Source organism: Cannabis sativa, chromosome 4 (genome assembly GCF_029168945.1).
Source record: "Cannabis sativa cultivar Pink pepper isolate KNU-18-1 chromosome 4, ASM2916894v1, whole genome shotgun sequence".
Classification (NCBI taxonomy): domain Eukaryota; kingdom Viridiplantae; phylum Streptophyta; class Magnoliopsida; order Rosales; family Cannabaceae; genus Cannabis; species Cannabis sativa.
The window spans coordinates 72,964,652-72,983,061 of NC_083604.1; the positions used below are offsets into that span (position 1 = coordinate 72,964,652).

An 18,410-nucleotide genomic window follows, 5' to 3' on the forward strand; every position below is an offset into this window, starting at 1 on the left:
TAGGATTTTAAATTAACCTTTAACTAAAAAGAAATTACTCCATGATCACAACAATTATTATAATTGAAAAGTAAAGAGATTAGAGAGAGAATAAAAGAACTAGAATGAAGAATAATTAATGATGTATTCTTTCCCTTTTTCACTTTCTCAAAGTTTCTCTCTAAAAAATGCAATGAAAACCCCTTAAAAATGAAGCTTAAAAGTCCTATTTATATACCTAAAAACTCATTTAAACATAACTAAAAAATTAATTTTTCGCAACTTGTACAGATGTCATACATCCTCTGGCCGCCTCAGCGGTTCTTAAGTGTCGTCGGGGCAATGGTTGCTGGAAAAGTTGCGTCGTGCTCATATTATTATTTTGGCCATAACTCCTTCAATACAATTCGAAATTAGACGATTTAAAATGTTACGATAAAAGCACGAGATCTACAAATTTTATGTTGAGCTTCAATTCCAATTCTGCATTTAAAGTTATAAAAATTTGAAATTATGTTCAGGCAGTTAAACCGAGCTCTTCCGCCTCCACTATTTTCTACCAAAATATGCTAAAACTCCTCCAAATGACTCTAAATGCATTCACAATGTCCTAACAAGTAAAAATTATATTAATCAATTATTTAAAGAATTAATTTTAAAATATTAATATATAAATTGTATCATTTTTTAAGACAAATATGGACTTAATAATTATTACCCTCGAAACATAAATTTTACAGTAGCATGGTCCGTCCATCATATTTTGTTTAATTTTATCGTGAAACGAGTGACACAGTGAATGATAGTTGATAAATTGATGTAAAGTAAATACCTTTCACACTTTTTTACGATTAAAAAACTAAAAATATAAATATAAATTATTATAAAAAAGAATAAAAAACATTTTATTCTATGATTTTTTTTTACAATTTTTTTATATATTTTTACGGAAATCCACATAGCAACTCACATAATAACTAATGAAGCAATCTAAATCGCAACCGAAATTCACATAACAATCTACATAGAAACCACCGGAGCAACCCAAACCATAAATTTGAAGAAAAAAAATTAAAAAATAGTATGTAAAGTAATTCCCCTTTATTCTATTGTTTATTATTGTATAAAAAGTAAATGGTATTTAATTTGTATCTATTTATCAACTACCATCCACCACTTCACTTATTTCACAATAAAATTTAATAAAATGTGATGGAAAGATTCATTATTATAAAAAATATATTCTGAGGGGTGTATTATTAATAAGTTGTATATTATAAGGAACACAACTTGATAGTGTAAAAAATTAATTAGAGAATAAAAATATTAATTATTCATGAAAATTTACTACTTATAAAAAAATATTTGTATAAATAATTACATGGTCAGATAAAATAAAATAAAAAATTACCTCAAATTACACCAAAATTTAATTACACTAAAGTCTTGCACAGTGTTAACTTTCTATGAAAATTTACAACTATTACTTGGCAATATTTTTTCCCAAAACAAAAAAGAAAAAAAAAACATTAATTTATCTCATTAATTTTGTATGAAAAAAAATCACTAGCTTTCTCTCATTAAATATACACTCTCACTATTCTGATAAATATATAAATAATAAAAAATATTTTGTTTATATATATAGCAAACAAACTTTAAACTTTATATATGAAAAAAAAATTGTTTTTTAAAAAAAAAAACAAAAACAAACTTTAAAATTTTTATGTTTTTCTTTCTTATTATCATTTATATAAATGAAAGCAAACAAGCTTTAAGTATTTCATATATTTAAATATTTTAAAGTCGTAGCCGAACCTACCTTAAAGTAAGGCCGACCTAAGATTGTAATAGAGCTACAATTAATCAATAATATATTGTACACAAAAATAAGAGTATTATTCATATATCCAATCCATCGTTGGTTGAAGGGAAATTCATCAAACTAAATGCATGTTTAACATTAAATACAACTTAATTATTAGCTCATATTGAGAACTCCTCCTCCCAACAAATAATTTTGTATAATTTAATTACAACAAATAAACAAATGTTATTTTAAAGTGAAATGCTAAACAACACTAGGGTGGCGTTTGGTTGGAGGTAATGAAATGGAATGGAATGGAAATGAAATAATTTTCATTCCATTCCTTTGTTTGGTTGCATTTTAAAGTATTGGAATGGCATTCCAATGGAATGCTCTTTCCACCATTTTGGTGGAATGGCTATTCCATTTTAAAAAAGAAGGAATGACCATTCCAATATAACAAGAAAAAAAATTTAATTATTTTTTTATCAATTTTTTTTATGCATTTTAAATTTTATTCCATTCCATTCCTATTCTTATTCTCATTCCCATTCCTATTCCTATATTTTCATTCCTCCCAACCAAACGCCTAGGTGTCCAAAAATATCGTAAATTAATATGAGTCGATATCTTAAAAATAGTTAGCAATACTTTATAAAAATTATTATATTAAATTAAATAAAATTTAAAATTTAATTATATTAATAATATATATAACACTTTTTTAATATATTAGGTGCTACCTGTATCTTTTAGCATTTCTTATTATAAAATCTTACTACGTACTTATTCACAAAATATCACAACCAGAGATACTATGCATCCACCATCTTAACTTTCTTAATTAATCAGTAGTAAGATTATTAATTAATTAATTAATAAGGTCCCAAAAGAGACTCCTATCATATCATATTTAGTAACATGTAATGTTATTAACTCACTACCTAACTACACTTGCTAATCAAACTAGCTAATTAACCAAGTATAGTTATATATCTTTATATATTAAAAGTGTCTATTTAACGGCAATTCTTGGTTTAACGATTCTTTATATATTAAAAAAAGAATATTCTGTTAAATTTAAAGATGTTAATAGGTTTGATCTCCGTTAACAAATAAACTCAATAATTAAATCCAAAAAATTAAACAAACTTTTTTTAAATTAAAAAAAATCATCCCACATATCTCTCTAACAAACTTATATCCCTAATTATCAAATCCAATTATCAAATTAAATCCATTCTCCTTGCAAAATCTTTATCCCAAAAGTTCTCGATTTAAGTGTTTATTTCAAATCAAATCAAATCTTTATACCAATTCATTAAAATATTATTTACAAAGCATCATTTTGTTTGAGCCATCATTGTTGATTATGTTGATTATAAATGCAAGTTTATTATACTATTGAATACAAATTTTAATTCAATGTTAGTAGTGTATTTAACTTTCTAAAAATATATACACAGTATGTATAATAATTTGTAAAGAGAATTTGTCACTTGTATGTATTATCAATGTATCGAGGTTTTTTATAATAGTAGTGGAAAACATTGTAAGTGAGTTTTTGGCCTTAAGTTATAATGAATTAGTATTTTAAAGTTCATAATAAATATTTTTTTTAAAAAAAAAATATATATCATTTATAATTAAATTATCTATAATTTTCATGGAATCAAAATCATAATTCATTATTTAAATAAATAATTAAATATATAAAACTAAGAATACGTGCAATGCACGTAACTTTAATCTAAGTATATATATATATATATATATTTATATAGATAAGAAAGAGATGGGAAACTCCTCTTACAATAAAAAATGCTAAAGGGCACATTAGTCATATATAACTAAGTTGCGTATATCTCTTTAACTTATTAATTATTATTATTATTATTGTTATAAAATATCACTTGTGCTGTCTAAAATATCAATGCTCTAAAAATTAATACTTAGATCTATACGGCGATATATATATATCACTGTTCATGTATAATTTGGTGTCTAGTACTTTATTTTTATAGTGTTACATGATTTTAAAAACGTTACTTTCAATGGTTTTGTTTTTTGAAATAAATGAAAATGAATAATATATACCATTATTAATTAATTAATTTGTGAGTGAGGTTGTGAACTGGACGGCAGAATAAACCAATGTAAAGAGAGCCAATAATGAATGAATAGGCTTTGGAAAACTCTCCTTAAATTACAATGCCATGACGTAACATATGCATGAAAGAATGAATTAAACGACAAGTGTTCCATGACAAAATAAACCCTGGTTATTAGGGTTTACACTCTCTAGCTACAACACCCTACCTATATAGCTATGTGTGGAAATCAAGAGCAACGTTGACTTTTTCTTTTGGGTTGTAACTTTACATTTACAATGAGTCCAAAACAATGGAAATTAAATATAATTTTATTATTTTGAAAAGAAAAATTATTAAAAAATGATAAAGTTGAAACATATATATATACATATAGGTTTGCTTTTGCATGAGTCATGAGTGACTGATTTAGATTTCTGTAGCTTTGTTGTGTTTGAGATATCAAACAAAGACATATGTACATAAAAATAATAGTGTCGAGGTCACTCTCAATCTCATATTTCTTTTCTTTGCCTCTTGCTTTAATTAATATTAATGCTGCTACGAATTTGTATGGAAATGAATGCTTATCACAAATTTGAGTTTTTTCAACTTTGCTATATATGAACATATAAAAGAACGAAAAGAATATAATAATAAAGTTATACTATTTTGGATCATTTGACTTTTAAAATATATTTTTAAAAAATATTATAAAAGATATACTCTTATCTATGTTAGAAAAAAAAAATTGAGTTTAATTTTTTTTTATGGTCATTTTTATTGTAATTATTTAAGATATTTTATAAAAATTTGATAAATTCAAAAAAATTTAACACGCCAAAAACAGAATTCACATAGTCTGTTGCATGCGTGACTTTTTCATTTTAAATCCGTGTGAAATAAATTATTTAAACATTGGTTTCTATATTGTAAATGTTATCCCAAATTTTACACAATATGACGTGACACTCAGCAGAGTTACACGAATTGTACATATTCAGACCTAGACAGAACACACTTATCTATAGTTCCGTCCAAATCGAGTTAGAGCCAAATCAGTTGAGTCTGAGCCTCCAACAATTATCATCCGAGCAGATACCATATCTCACACTACTCTAATTAAATCAAGCATACTGAGCAAGTTTCATTCGTTAGACAGAAACACATAGAGAGTAAAGATTTTTAGAGATATTTTCTTTAAATATCTCCATAATTATAGTTTATTGAGAATCATTATTTTTGTGGGATTGATTTTATATAATTGAGAAAATCATAGAATTTAATATTGGGCATTTTACAATTTTGTATATATTATTTTAATTAATTACAAAATATGTGCAAAAAAAACTTATTATCATTTTCTCATACATTTTTATATATAATTAAAAACTTTTTTTTTTAATTTCTTTTATAATATATATATATGATAACAATTATTGATTATTATATATATGGTAACATTAGTTATGTTTATTTTTATGTTTAAAATTGTAATAAAAAACATACCAATAATATAAAACATTTTATATATGTGTTTATTTTTTTTCTATTAATTAAATATACTAATTTAATAAACAAAATAGTAATATTCACATAAGTTTATTATATCATTCTATGTGTGTTATGTTTATTTTTTAGTAATTTTTTAAAAAATAAATAATATATATATAAAAAAAAAATTGTTTATTTTTATCTTTTTCTTTGTTTATTGTGTCATGTTTATTTTTTCTAATTAAATAATTTTTGGAGTTCATAAAGTTATGTTTGTTTATTTATTTTTTGATGTAAGAATTATACTTTAATAGAAAATTCGTTCACTAATTCATTAGAAAATAATCAATATATAGAAATAATAGAAAAAGAATATACTTATTTTAGTATAGTATAAATTGTCTATGTCTATTTTTATGTTTACAATTATAATAAACATACTAATAATATAAAATACTTTGTATATATATGTTTATTTTGTTTTCTATTTATTAAACATACTAATTTAATAAACAAAATAATAATATTCATATATGTTTATTATATCACTCTATGTATTATGTTTATTTTTAGTAATTTTAAGTATTGATTTGTATTTATATACATTAATGTTTATAATTTTGATATCGTATTTTATTAAAAAAAAAATCTTATTAAATTATAATAATTCATACTAAAATAGATAATAAACATTTATCTTTTAATAAAAAAAATAACTTGTTTATTTTTATAAAACTGTTTAATTAATTTTACGAAATTGTTTATTTTGAGTTTTAATAAACATAGTTTATTATTTAGTGATTAAAATGTATGGTTGCATGTAATAAGTTTTCAAAATATACAAGTTTTTAAAATAATTTTTTTTTTGCACATTTTTTGTAATTATGTTGTTTTTGTTGTACATTTATGAAAAAAGCCCTTTAATATTTAAGTTTTCCTAATTCTTCTCCTACTATTTGGAGATATTGTATTTATATCTTTCCTATAAATAGTGGAACCATACCACTGTTTAAGGGGGATTTTTTCGCATTCTATAGTAGTTACTCTACAAAAATATTTGTTAACTTTCTTGAGAATATTAAGAAACACACCCGGACGGACCTTGTGATCTTGATAATTCTCTAAGTAATACAACAAAAAGGAAGAGTAAGCTATTACCATTATTTGAGGGTCGAACCTCTACAAATTTTTGGTGCTCTTATTTATTCATTTTATTATTATTTAATCAATCATTATCATCGATTTAAAGACTCGGTGTCATTTTGGCTAAAAGTGGGGTCAATATTTTGGTGCTTGCATTGAGAGCAAACAACAAAACTTTGTTTTTCCCAGTCTTCAATCATCTTTGATTCGACAGACAATGGTTTTGACAAGGAGATTCTCAACAACCGAACCACGCGATCTAATGGCAACAAATCCTAATGTCCAAATCCCACTAACTTAGGGGTTAACAACCCCAACACACGACCACCACCACAGGACAATCCTCCCATAGTTCCTGCCAATGTTAACCCTAGGGCTACGAGGATCATGACACCCTTCACTGGGGTCACGCCTGGGATCCAAGAGACTAGGAATATCAGCCAGGCGTATGCTAGGGAAATCGTGCCTAATGCTGGTCAACCCTCTGTAGAAGAACCTCAAGTTGATTTGGGGGAAAACTCTGATTTAGAGATTCTGAGGGACGCATTTAGACAAGTCCAGAATCACACCAATGTTCTCCACCACAATTAGGAAGAAACACATACTGCAGTGAATCATGTGTTTGAACAGTAGAGGTGTGAATTCTAAGAATGGATGGATAGACAAACTCAATCCATGTGTGCTCAGCAAGCAGAGATCAACCACCGATCAAGAGAGGCTACCAACTTGATCAGGAGATTCCATCAATAGACTAGGGGGCAGGTACTTGAGAACCCACCGCTCAGAAGGATCTCAATCAGGGAAAAACACCTTACATCCCCACTAGAGGACAAGAGTATAGTCTAGAGGAATGCCCGGCTAATTATGTGCAATCACTTCAACATGATAGACCTTCTGACTCCAGGCCCCAAAATCATACTATTGACAACTTGATAAATGACCAAGTCTTACCTGGTCACTACCTCAGACGGAACGATCAACCCAACTTCCGTCCCCAGCCTGAAGGGAGGAAGGATCACGCTCCTCCTCGGCCAGCTAAAGGATCTCGAGGGCAGGTAAATATATATAAGCAAGATGGATGGATCCAATTCTATAGACAGTCTCAATATACTACGAAACTAAAATTTAACCGAAAATTCAGTTTAATTTGCATGAAACTAATGTCCTGACTTCAATTTTCAAATTCATGAAAGGCGTATCTAAAAAAGTTGATCTGGAGTTCCCAAACAATCCAACTCAAGTATAATCCAAAAAAAAATTACATCAATACTATAGTAAAATATTTATCCTGGTGTATTTTCGTTGTTTTCCAAATTTCTAATGGTAAATTTGTTCATATCAAATCATAAAGAGACATGTAGATAGAGTTACGTACGTGAAATTACTATTCTAATTTTTAATGTTTCACAACAGTTGCATTACAGTTGCATAAATATTTTGCTAACAGTTATTTCGTCTGATTGAAACCTCCGTTTGATGCAACCTTCGGCCAACCACCCAGAAACTTTCGTCTGATTGAAACCTTCGTCTGACGCAACCTTCGGCCAACCACCCTGCAACCATCGTCTGATTGAAACCTTCGTCTGATGCAACCACCGCGCAACCACGCAGCAACCACCCTGCAACCATTGTCTGATTGTGTAAGTGATAGTGTAAGTGGTATTTTGGTAATTAAAATCATATAAAAGGTATAAATATTGTCTACACCTTATAGAAGTTTTTTTGTAAATAAAGTGTCAATTTATATTTCTATGTAATAATTCTTTTTTTTTTTTGGGAAATAATTAAAAAACATATGTTCCCCACATTTGAAATTCTCACATTGAATAATAATGGATCATAATGGTATTTTTTTTTAAGGAGAATTGTTAAAAGAACCCTCCTCAGTATCTTACTGTTATTAGTGTAATTAAGTATCAGATCTCATATAACTTAAGAAAATAGTTTTTAGAAAATATCGTTAACTACTCGTGAGGTGTCACCTATAAAAGGTGCTAAGCATCACTGGTATCTAATAGCAAAGATCATTCAACTGAATAACAAAGTGATTAAAATTTATTTTTAAAGTTAACAAAAATAAAAAAAAAAAAAAATAAGAAAATGATATAAAAAGAAGAATGTTACTCCAATAAAAAAAAACACTACAAAACTATGGCAAACAAAAACAAACAGTAGAAAAAATGAGTAAGGTTAAAATTGTAAATCACATTGAATAATTGGTGCCCAATGTAAATTTCTCATAGTATGACCCTTACAGGTCCGTCTTTAGTTTGTATTGGGTCTGTGGAAAAATTAAAAAACGAGACTTTTATTAAGAAATTGGAACTTCAAATAAGTTTTTTAACAGTTTTTTTATCCAAAAAAAAAATGGCAATCTTTTATTGACTAAATGTTGACAAAAAATATTTTTTAAACAAAGAAAATTCTTAAAAAAAAGAGACTAGAAGATGATCTCTGACAAAGGTTCTAATCTTCTCACCCTAAAGATAGCTCTGAACCCTTATAATAATAGAAAATTTACACAAAGTATCTAAATTCACACTTTTATCTTTTATATTTTTTTTGATTGTTTTTAATGTTTATATAGGGATATTTTTATGTTGCCGCAATACGTAAGAACTTATAAACAACAGTCTGTTTAGAATAATCTAAAAATAACGGTATGTAAAAAAGTGTTAAAATGTCAAAAAAAAAAAAAAACAATAATAATAAATAAAATAAAATAATGTTTTGTAAAAAACTTAAACTTTTTGTAGTTTTGGATATTTTTAAATAATCCCTATAATAATTAAGGATATTTTGGTTACATTTAAAATGTTGGATTAGTTGTGCCGTCCAACTATGAATATTTGAGGTGAAAGTCTAAAGTTTAGGTGGAGATATTGGGGCGTTATAATTTATCATTTTGGCCTATATGGTGAAATGTTGATTTTTCATCTCTAAAGATCAAATTAGATTAGCCATTTCAGGTAAGTGATTATTAGTAACTTGCATTTCATAAGGTCAAATACAAATAAAGGCTAGGACTTGGAATTGGGAAATATCATTTAAATGGGTAGAGTCAACTAAAAAGATAAAAGAAAAATCCATTTTAATGGTTGTGTATAGACCAATAAGTCAAAATAGACACTTCTCAATTCATCAAGATGGAAAATATTATTATGATGAGGGCCACATCTTTGGCTTAGAGTCTACATAAATTTGGTACAAAGTACCATAAGGTAACTAAAACTTGATCAACTCTTTTATGACTATTGTACGAAATAATTTAGCAGATCTTGAAGAAATATCTTGGGAGGACAACTTTGTTCTACACAGCTCTTGTCCTTGTTCACTTGATTTAATCTGACCTCTTACGCATTCCCATCCTTGATTTTGCAAACCTAGAGTTATTGTTAAGAAAAAGACCTTTAAACAGTACTTACCAAGAAGGGAACAAAGAAACAATAAGAGATAGTGAAAGAGAGAAGGATACTCTAATCGCATGCCTTCACCGGCTGGTGAAGAGTATAAAACTGTGCCTTGAAGATGATTAAGGGCCTCGGTTGAACAAGCAGTATCCTACATAGATTTAGCGGTTTAATCTTTGGTAAAATATCCGAAAAATATAATTTTGTATCAAGAAAAACTAAAACCACAAACGAAAGATCTAGTACCTCAAAGTCAACAAATGCAACTGGAGCCCCATACGTGCCTTGCATCTTCACTTTCAAGAACCCGGGGAATCTATTAGAAATGTTGAAAACAGAACAAAATAACATCAGGATCTGAGTCCAGTAAAAAGCAATGATAGAAAAGATGAAGATGGAGCTAGAGCTAGAGAAGAATGTATTAACCTTGAAAATACATGAACTAGCTCCTGTTCGGTACAAGATGGCCCCAAATTGGCCACAAAAAGAGTTGGACATGGAGGACTACTCCGTGATGAATGTGATGCAGAGGAATTATGCTGTCAGTGTAAGAGAACATATTTATTACTCTTCTAAACTAGAGATCATATCATGCACCAGGTATTCCAGTTTAAGGTTAAATTACAGTTATAAATAAATTACAAAATAACTCTACCGAATGTGGAAGACCAAGATCATTTACAGCTCTGCTGTCCAAATTCCCTTGGCTAAATGGTTTAGCAAATAAAAAATAAATAAGTAATTAGTATTTGTTCAACGACATTAAAAAAAACTCTGAAAGATCAATAATACTTTAACATCGGGGAACAGGGCACTTAGTTACACTATGCCCTTGACCTTTCAGCTTGAAGTGATAAACATATGTGCAGAATATAAAAATAGATGTAATCTCTTCTACATAGTAAAAATGTGCTTAAGTAGTGCAGACGACCTTGGTGCAGATGAATAACCAATGTTGTAAGCAGAATTACCCATTCCAGGCATGTGCATGCTGCCAACACCTGCTAGTGTCCAAGCGTGCAAAACATGTGCAATGTGAGCCTTTTAAAAGAACGTGTCCTCCATGTGACTAAGTAACAATTTCAACTCTAACCGATAAATCACTCATCAAATAATAAAGTCAAGCACATGAATTGACAGAGGGAGAGAGTTCGATGAGAGAAGCACTAGTGAAAATTTTTACTATGCGTAGAAAAAATAAGGTAAGAAAGGTGCAAGTAAAGAGATACTAGACACTCACCTAAATCAGTAGCCCCTCTTGGAAATGGAGACCCTCTAGCTCTCTTATCTGAGCCAAATCTTTCATCATCTACTTAAAAAGAACAAGCAAAGGCACACAGGTTAGATAGAAACTAGAGAAGCTTCAAAATAAATTGAAACTGAAAAAAAAAAAAAAAGGTAACAAATCCAAACAAGAAAAATACCTGCTCTTGATCGCTTTGGTCTAGAATTTGATTTGGCTAGATCAATGTAAAGAGTCGACCCCTTCTCAAGATCAAATACCATTCCCTAGAAACAGCGTTTACGAATTTCAATCAAGGGTCATTATTTTTAATATAAAATACTATTTGTAAAGTGTCTGCCAAGAAACTTAATTAGATTTAAGTATACAATCTGTATCCTATTTCATACACTATTTATCAGACAACCGTTTGACCACCCCAGATAGATAAACTAACTGAGAACGATCCTCTACAGCTGTGATTTTCCGTATTTCATATACTTATCTACTGCCTCCACAAACTTGTCAACAGTATCCACAAGAGTGAAAGTGTAAAATCCAACGTCACTTTACAGTACCAATTGTCACTAGCTAAACAAAGTAAGTCTAACAATTAATATGTGGAAAAACATGTACAACATCTATTACTAGTGCTGAACCCATTGGTCAAGCCGATAAGTTCAAAGGCATAAGGTAAGGCCCCTTCATCTTTTTAAAAATTTCTTAGGACTAACTAGCAGTAATACATTTTAGCTATATTCCCAACATGTTACCTATTATAAATTAAACACCAAGATCCCCATCCTGACTTCGAATACAAACAAAATTCCCACAATTGAGCACCCCAACATGGTATCACGCATTCTATATCACAAAGGTTTCTATCCTGAAAACAAGATGTCTTACATTAAGCGCCTGCATTGCTCCGATTGCAGAGTTCTGATCCAAAAATACAGCAAAAGCAAATGGCTGCCACATGAAGAACAGCATGTCAGAGCACTAACCAATGAAGACTGCAAATTAATGGAATGTGAAAGGTTGAAATAAATAAATTTATGAAATCATATACTTCCCCATTTTCTTTCCCAATGTGGATTAAATGGGAAGAAAAAAAAATCATTTTTCTCCTTTCTCCCCATTATGGATTAGTCAAGTGAGCATAACTTAAAAACGAACTATTTCAAAAGATGAATTGGCAAAGTGTTGATTCTACCTGAGATGTTTGGGAAGGGTTTCGAAGATGAGAAGACTCATAACCCGGAAAGTCACGGAAAAGATTGTAGATTTCGCGGGGCTTGACATCTCCCGGAAGCCCGGCAACGAAGAGGGTTCGGACCTCATCGTGGGTGGCAGCAGAAGAGAGAAGAGGCGGTGGAGCGTAGGATGAATAAGGAGATTCATGATGAGGAAAGTAGGGAGGAGGCAAGTGGTGGTGCGAAGGCGGAGGCGCCGCCGGATGAGGTGGTGGTGGGGGTTCGTAATATGGGTAGTGAGAGGATGATGGTGGTGGTGGTGGTGGGGGTTGAGGCGGAGGAGGAGGGTAGTAGGCGGCCATATCGTCCATGGGAAACGGAATTGGGGGAAGAAATAATTGGGGGAAAGAATGGAAATAGAAATAGAAATAGAATGGAATAAAATTTAAAATGCTTAAAAAAAAATTGATAAAAAAATCATTAAATTTTTTTTATTGTTATATTGGAATGACCATTCCTTTCTTTTTAAAATGGAATAGTTATTCCACCAAAATAGTGGAAAGAGCATTCCATTGAAATGTCATTCCAATACTTTAAAATGTAACTAAATAAAAGAATTGAATGAAAATTATTTTTTTTCCATTTCATTTTATTACCTCTAACCAAACGCCACTGTAATTTGTTGGAATGGTGGTTGTTCTACATGATGATGCTCTAATATGATTATGGAATGTTGTTACTACCAGGCTACCAGCTGAAGCGGGAAGCCAAGGCACTCTTACAACTATGGGCACTCTCATCTCATGTATTAAGAAATGGCCCGGCCCAGAAAAAATAATCGATTTTTTTTAGGGGAACTTACAAAAATACTGGAATTTGGGTTAATTTTTACAAAAATACTGTCACACGAAAATCTTTTCAAAAATACTGTGTTTTTATAAAACACCAGTAAAACACAAAGCAGAACAACTCAAAACAACAGTAGAACACCAGTGAAAACTTAACACAGTATACTCCAGTATGAAACTTATAAAAAAACACAGTAAAAATGTAAAAAATACCGCCTGACAGTATTTTTGTAAAAAAATAGTAAAAGTTAGTATAACATGTAAATTTCCTTTTTTTTAAAAGAAAAATACAAGAGGAAATAACACTCTATGGTATTTTAAAAATTGAGGATATTACATACTATATCTATTTTATTTTATTTGTTTTAATTTTTACTTCTATTTTTATATTCTTTAAGATATCCTAATTAGACCCCTTAAGTTAATATAATTATATGCTAGACTTAAGTAGAGAGTAAAAGTATATTAGCCAACCCACTTATAAAAATGTAAAAATTACCTAAAATATGAGAAAATTTTAAGAATTTACTTTTTTATGGCATAAATAAATAAAGCTAGGTGGTTATGAGTTTTTTTTTATTTTTTTACATTTATATGGGTTTTTTTGAGAAAAATTCCAGTTCAGTACATATAATCTTACTTTATTACATTAATCTCTTAATAATTAATTTCTTTCATTTTTAACTTATATTTTTATATTATTATTACTTATATACCGATTTCTATAATGTTATTTTATTTATAACTTAATGTGTTATAAATCATAATAAATGCAAATTCTTCAAATAAATTAATTAAAATAATAATAATGTTATAATATTTATAATTTAATATATCACTATTTAATTCTTCTTTTACATGAGTCATTTTTGTGTAAAAGGATTGTTTGTACAGTATTATTTCATAGAATAAAAGAAAAAAAACTTTAATATGAGGATATTTATTCTTCTGGAAAGAGTCATCTTTAGGTCAACATATATCTTAAAAAATACATTATGTGATTGTATATACAGTAGAACCTCTATCCAAAAATACACTTGGGACCAAGTAAATTATATTCTAATTGGGAGGTTATAACTAAATAGAGTTACACTAGAAAAAAATTAAAAAACAAAAAAAATATCAATGTAACAATAATAACAATAAATAATCATTAATACTATATCATAATAGAATTATTTTAGAATAAATATAATTTCATACATGTATTATAATTTAAAATAAAATTATTAATTTTACATAAATAAATTTACAAAATACATGTATATATTTTATTAAGATGTAATTATTCTTATATAGAGGTATACTTTGTTAATACGGGACTTAGAAAATGTATAACTAATTACAATTTAGAGGTTATTCTTATTTATAACTGGCCCAAATCGGGACTTGATTTTTTTATAACAAATTAAAGGTTATTCTTGAATAGAGTATTCTTAAATAGAGGTTCTACTGTATATACTAAAAGGTAATATTAACATATTTTATAAAAATATGGTTCATTATTATTTATTTTCATTTTTAACGTATTTTTTATATTATTTTACTAAAGTATTTTTAATTTTATATTCCCATTAGATTTAATAAAATAAAACATATAATTATAGGACACAATAAATATAAATTTTTTAGTAAAAATAAATAATAATAAACTATACTTTATAATATATGTTAATATTACTTTCTTTGGTTAGATTAAAAACTATATACCTTTTAGTATATATACAATCACATAATGTATTTATATATACACATGCAATTTAAAATATATATACCTATAAGTATATATATACAAATATACAATATTACATAATGTCTAAAATATATATACCTTTTAGTATATATAAAATCACATAATTTTTTTAAATTACAAAATATGATTATAACTATTTTCTAGTATATATATATCACACTAATTAGCATATAATAACTTGTAAAAATTATTATTATATATATAAATTGAAATAAATATATTAGTATAAATATTTGTATATAACAGGTATATTTTATATACTATATAGTATCAATGTTTAAATTAGTTGTTAGTATTTAAAGGTATATGTAATTTACACAAAGAATATATTATACTATTGACAATGTGCTTTTTATTTCATTTTTTTAGTCAGTGTAAGGTAAAATTGCACACCCTCGTAACTTTTTAATTAATATATTATTAGTTTTAAAATACATATAGAAATAAATAGAGAAATTTAAATATGGAAAGTTTTTATGAGTTACTAATTAATTAATATTCGGTATATTTGATAAAATATCTAAATATCACGTTATAATATGTTTTATAAGTTGTTTTCGTAATAAAGTTTATAATAATGTAAAGTTCTCTTTTTTTATACCATATTTTTGTAAAAAAAAAAAAAAAGTAGAAATTTTTGCCAGAAAAATCGCCGGAAAAGTCACCGGCACCGGAAAGTCACCGGAAAGTTACCGGAAAAGTCAACGTCGCTGGAAAAGTCACCGAAGTAAATGTCTCATATATAACTAAAAATATAACCGGTTATATGAATAAAAACTGTAACACCCTAACTAACATAGGCGTATTACGTGATTTTTAAACATGCTGTGCAGCTCGTTGCTAATCAACGAGGTTTATGGAAAACGTGATTAATTAAAATTTTTGCTTTTTAATTAAACTTATAAAATAATATTACAAAAGACTCGGGATCCCGATTATAAAATCATTTACAAAAGTTTACAGTTCATACAAAATAACTGTCGCCTAGCGACTGGTTACAAAAATTAGCCTTGCTGTCCCGAGGATCGTACGCTCCAGGCCTAACCGCCCCGACATGTACAATCTTCATAAGCTCGTTCACGGTCCATCAGCTTTAGCCTTGCCTTTACCTACACATAAACGTAGAACTGTGAGTCGACAGACTCAGTAAGAAAAGCATAATAATATTCATACATAAAACCGGCCATGATCGACGCCCATACCCCCGATCATAACCCTAACCGCCGTGTCCAACACGATATCGAGTCCCCTAACCGCCGTGTCCAACACGCATCGAGTTCTCGAACGTTCATAGGGACAAGACTATTGACAAGTAACACTGATCGGCCGAACCGGTCATACTCCGCCGTCGGTCATACTCCAGCCTGTACCGACGTGTTATAGTATCCGCCTGATCGGTCGAATCGGTCATACTCCGGCTGCTGGTCATACTCCAGCCTGTACCGACGGGATACGTCAATAGTACGAAACCACCAACCTAAGTGTCAGCCTGATCGATCGAACCGGTCATACTCCGGCTGCTGGTCATACTCCAGCCTGTACCGACGTGACAGGGTTGGATGGTTCGAAGCCAACATACATAACTAATGTAATCTAACAGGCTTCCTACATGCACGCTAAACATGTAATCTACATATGCATACTGTTATACTACTCTTACCTGGATTCCGAATTCAGGTGTGGCCAACCCTTGGAACTATCTGCGCGGCGGATTACAGGCTCCTAAACCATAAAATCACAACACTATAAGTGACACGCTAAATCACTTCCCGGGGACTTAAACTAGGAACTAAAAGTTTTCCTATCGATAAAAAGCATGGCAATACCCCAAAAAACATAAAATCGAGGAAAACTAGGGTTCCTGAATTTTCCCCAACCGGTAGACCGGTTGCCCAACCGGAATTCCGGTTCTGGGAAATTTCAGAACCCCATCTGAAATTCCCGATGCACAACCGGAATTCCGGTTCCTCGCAGGCAGCAAACACAAAATTTCATATCTTGCTCAAATCAACCCCAAATCAAACCAAAACTTCCAGACCTGTTCTATACATCCCCTAGAACATTTCTAAAGCATCAAATCCACCCAGATTGCACAGAATCAAAAATCACCATTAAAGCTCAAGCTTTGAGTTCTAAACTCAAACTTGAGTAAACCTAGCTAACATGCAATCAAATCAATCTAAACTTACTTAAACATGCTTAGAATAGCCTCTGAAAACAACTATAAACTTCAACAACATCACAACAACAGATTATAGACATTTCTTTCAAAAATCATATATTTTGCATAGAAAAACCATAGCTTGCTCAACCTAAGAATCATGCTTCAAAAACAACTCAAATAACCTTAAATTTAACATGCTCAAATCCTAGAGAATAACAACAAACTCACAGCAGCAACAACATCAAATAATCATGCATGCATAACACTTTTTTCATCAAAATTCCACAATTTTTAAAAGAAAAGAAGAAGGGCTAACCTAGCTTGAATTGAACCTTAAGGAGAGGTGAAATCACAAGCAAAAATTCAAGGAAAATGCCAGCTCCTTGCTGCTCCAAGATGGCCGAAAATGAAGAGGAAAAAGAGAGAGCTTTTCCAAATTTTTTTCTATTTTTTTTTCTAAGTGTTGAAAATGAAAGAAGCTTTGAAGAGTAACTTGAAATAAAAGGAATTCTTTTCAGCCAACAAACAATGAAAATAAACATTTATTTTTCAATTAATAAATTCACTAAAAGACAAAATATCATTGGGGCAAAAAGACCATTTTGCCCCTCCACACTAAAATAACATAAATAACACTAAAGGGGTATTTTTGGGAAATTCTAAATTCCCGGCCATTCCCGACATTCCCAATGTCTAATAAACCGTCCCGAACTACTAACATACTAAGTTGTGATTTCTACTGAGCCAAACACCGAGTTCCAAAATACCGGGCACCGGAATGCAAAATTATGAAAACTACTACATGACATAAAAATGCATCTCTGAATTCAATAATAACAGTATAAATAATTATTTAAATAGCTATAAATAATTTCATAATTAAACGTGATTAACTGCTAATTTCCAAATTAAACTAAGCGGTCTTTACAACTATTCCCCCCTTAAAAGGATTTCGTCCCCGAAATCTAACCTGAATAACTCTGGATATTGAGCTCTCATATCTGACTCTAGCTTCCATGTGGCTTCCTCCACCTTGCTGTTTCTCCAGAGAACTTTGACCAATGCTATGGTCTTATTCCGAAGGACTTTATCCTTTCTATCCAGGATCTGCACTGGCTGTTCCTCATAAGACATGTCTGGCTGCAGTTCTAGGCTCTCATAACTGAGTATATGAGAGGGATCTGAAACGTATTTTCTCAACATCGAGACATGGAATACGTTGTGAACTGCTGATAAAGGTGGAGGCAATGCTAACCGATATGCCACTTGGCCTATCTTCTCGAGAATCTCAAAAGGTCCTGTAAATC

General features: G+C 29.5%; 1 protein-coding gene across 5 annotated transcripts; it reads right to left on the bottom strand.

The window, feature by feature from the left end:
* Positions 1–9,650: 9,650 nt before the first annotated feature.
* On the bottom strand, positions 9,651–13,107 carry LOC115715255 (RNA-binding protein L). Of its 5 annotated transcripts, XM_030644097.2 has the most exons (11): positions 13,012–13,107; positions 12,359–12,791; positions 12,052–12,114; positions 11,348–11,432; positions 11,164–11,232; positions 10,855–10,924; positions 10,579–10,630; positions 10,350–10,462; positions 10,170–10,239; positions 9,989–10,074; positions 9,651–9,896 (listed from the first exon to the last, which is right to left on the bottom strand). In XM_030644097.2, the coding sequence occupies exons 2-11, from the start codon at positions 12,707–12,709 to the stop codon at positions 9,854–9,856; spliced, it is 1,002 nt and encodes a 333-aa protein (XP_030499957.2). In that variant the 5' UTR covers positions 12,710–12,791; positions 13,012–13,107; the 3' UTR covers positions 9,651–9,853. The 5 variants fall into 5 exon arrangements, with proteins under 5 accessions (XP_030499957.2, XP_030499956.2, XP_060970438.1 ...); XM_030644096.2 differs by lacking the exon at positions 13,012–13,107 and having other exon boundaries at positions 10,855–10,927; positions 12,359–12,754; XM_061114455.1 differs by lacking the exon at positions 13,012–13,107 and having other exon boundaries at positions 9,651–10,074; positions 12,359–12,755.
* Between the last annotated feature and the right edge of the window lie 5,303 nt (positions 13,108–18,410).

Coding starts and splice junctions, on each gene's coding strand:
- LOC115715255 (XM_061114454.1), bottom strand. CDS start 12,709: ATGGACGATATGGCCGCCTACTACCCTCCTCCTCCGCCTCAACCCCCA. Junction 11,233..11,347: donor ACCAAAGCGATCAAGAGCAG/GTATTTTTCTTG, acceptor CTTTTTAAGTAG/ATGATGAAAGATTTGGCTCA. Junction 10,928..11,163: donor AAGAGGGGCTACTGATTTAG/GTGAGTGTCTAG, acceptor CTTGGACACTAG/CAGGTGTTGGCAGCATGCAC.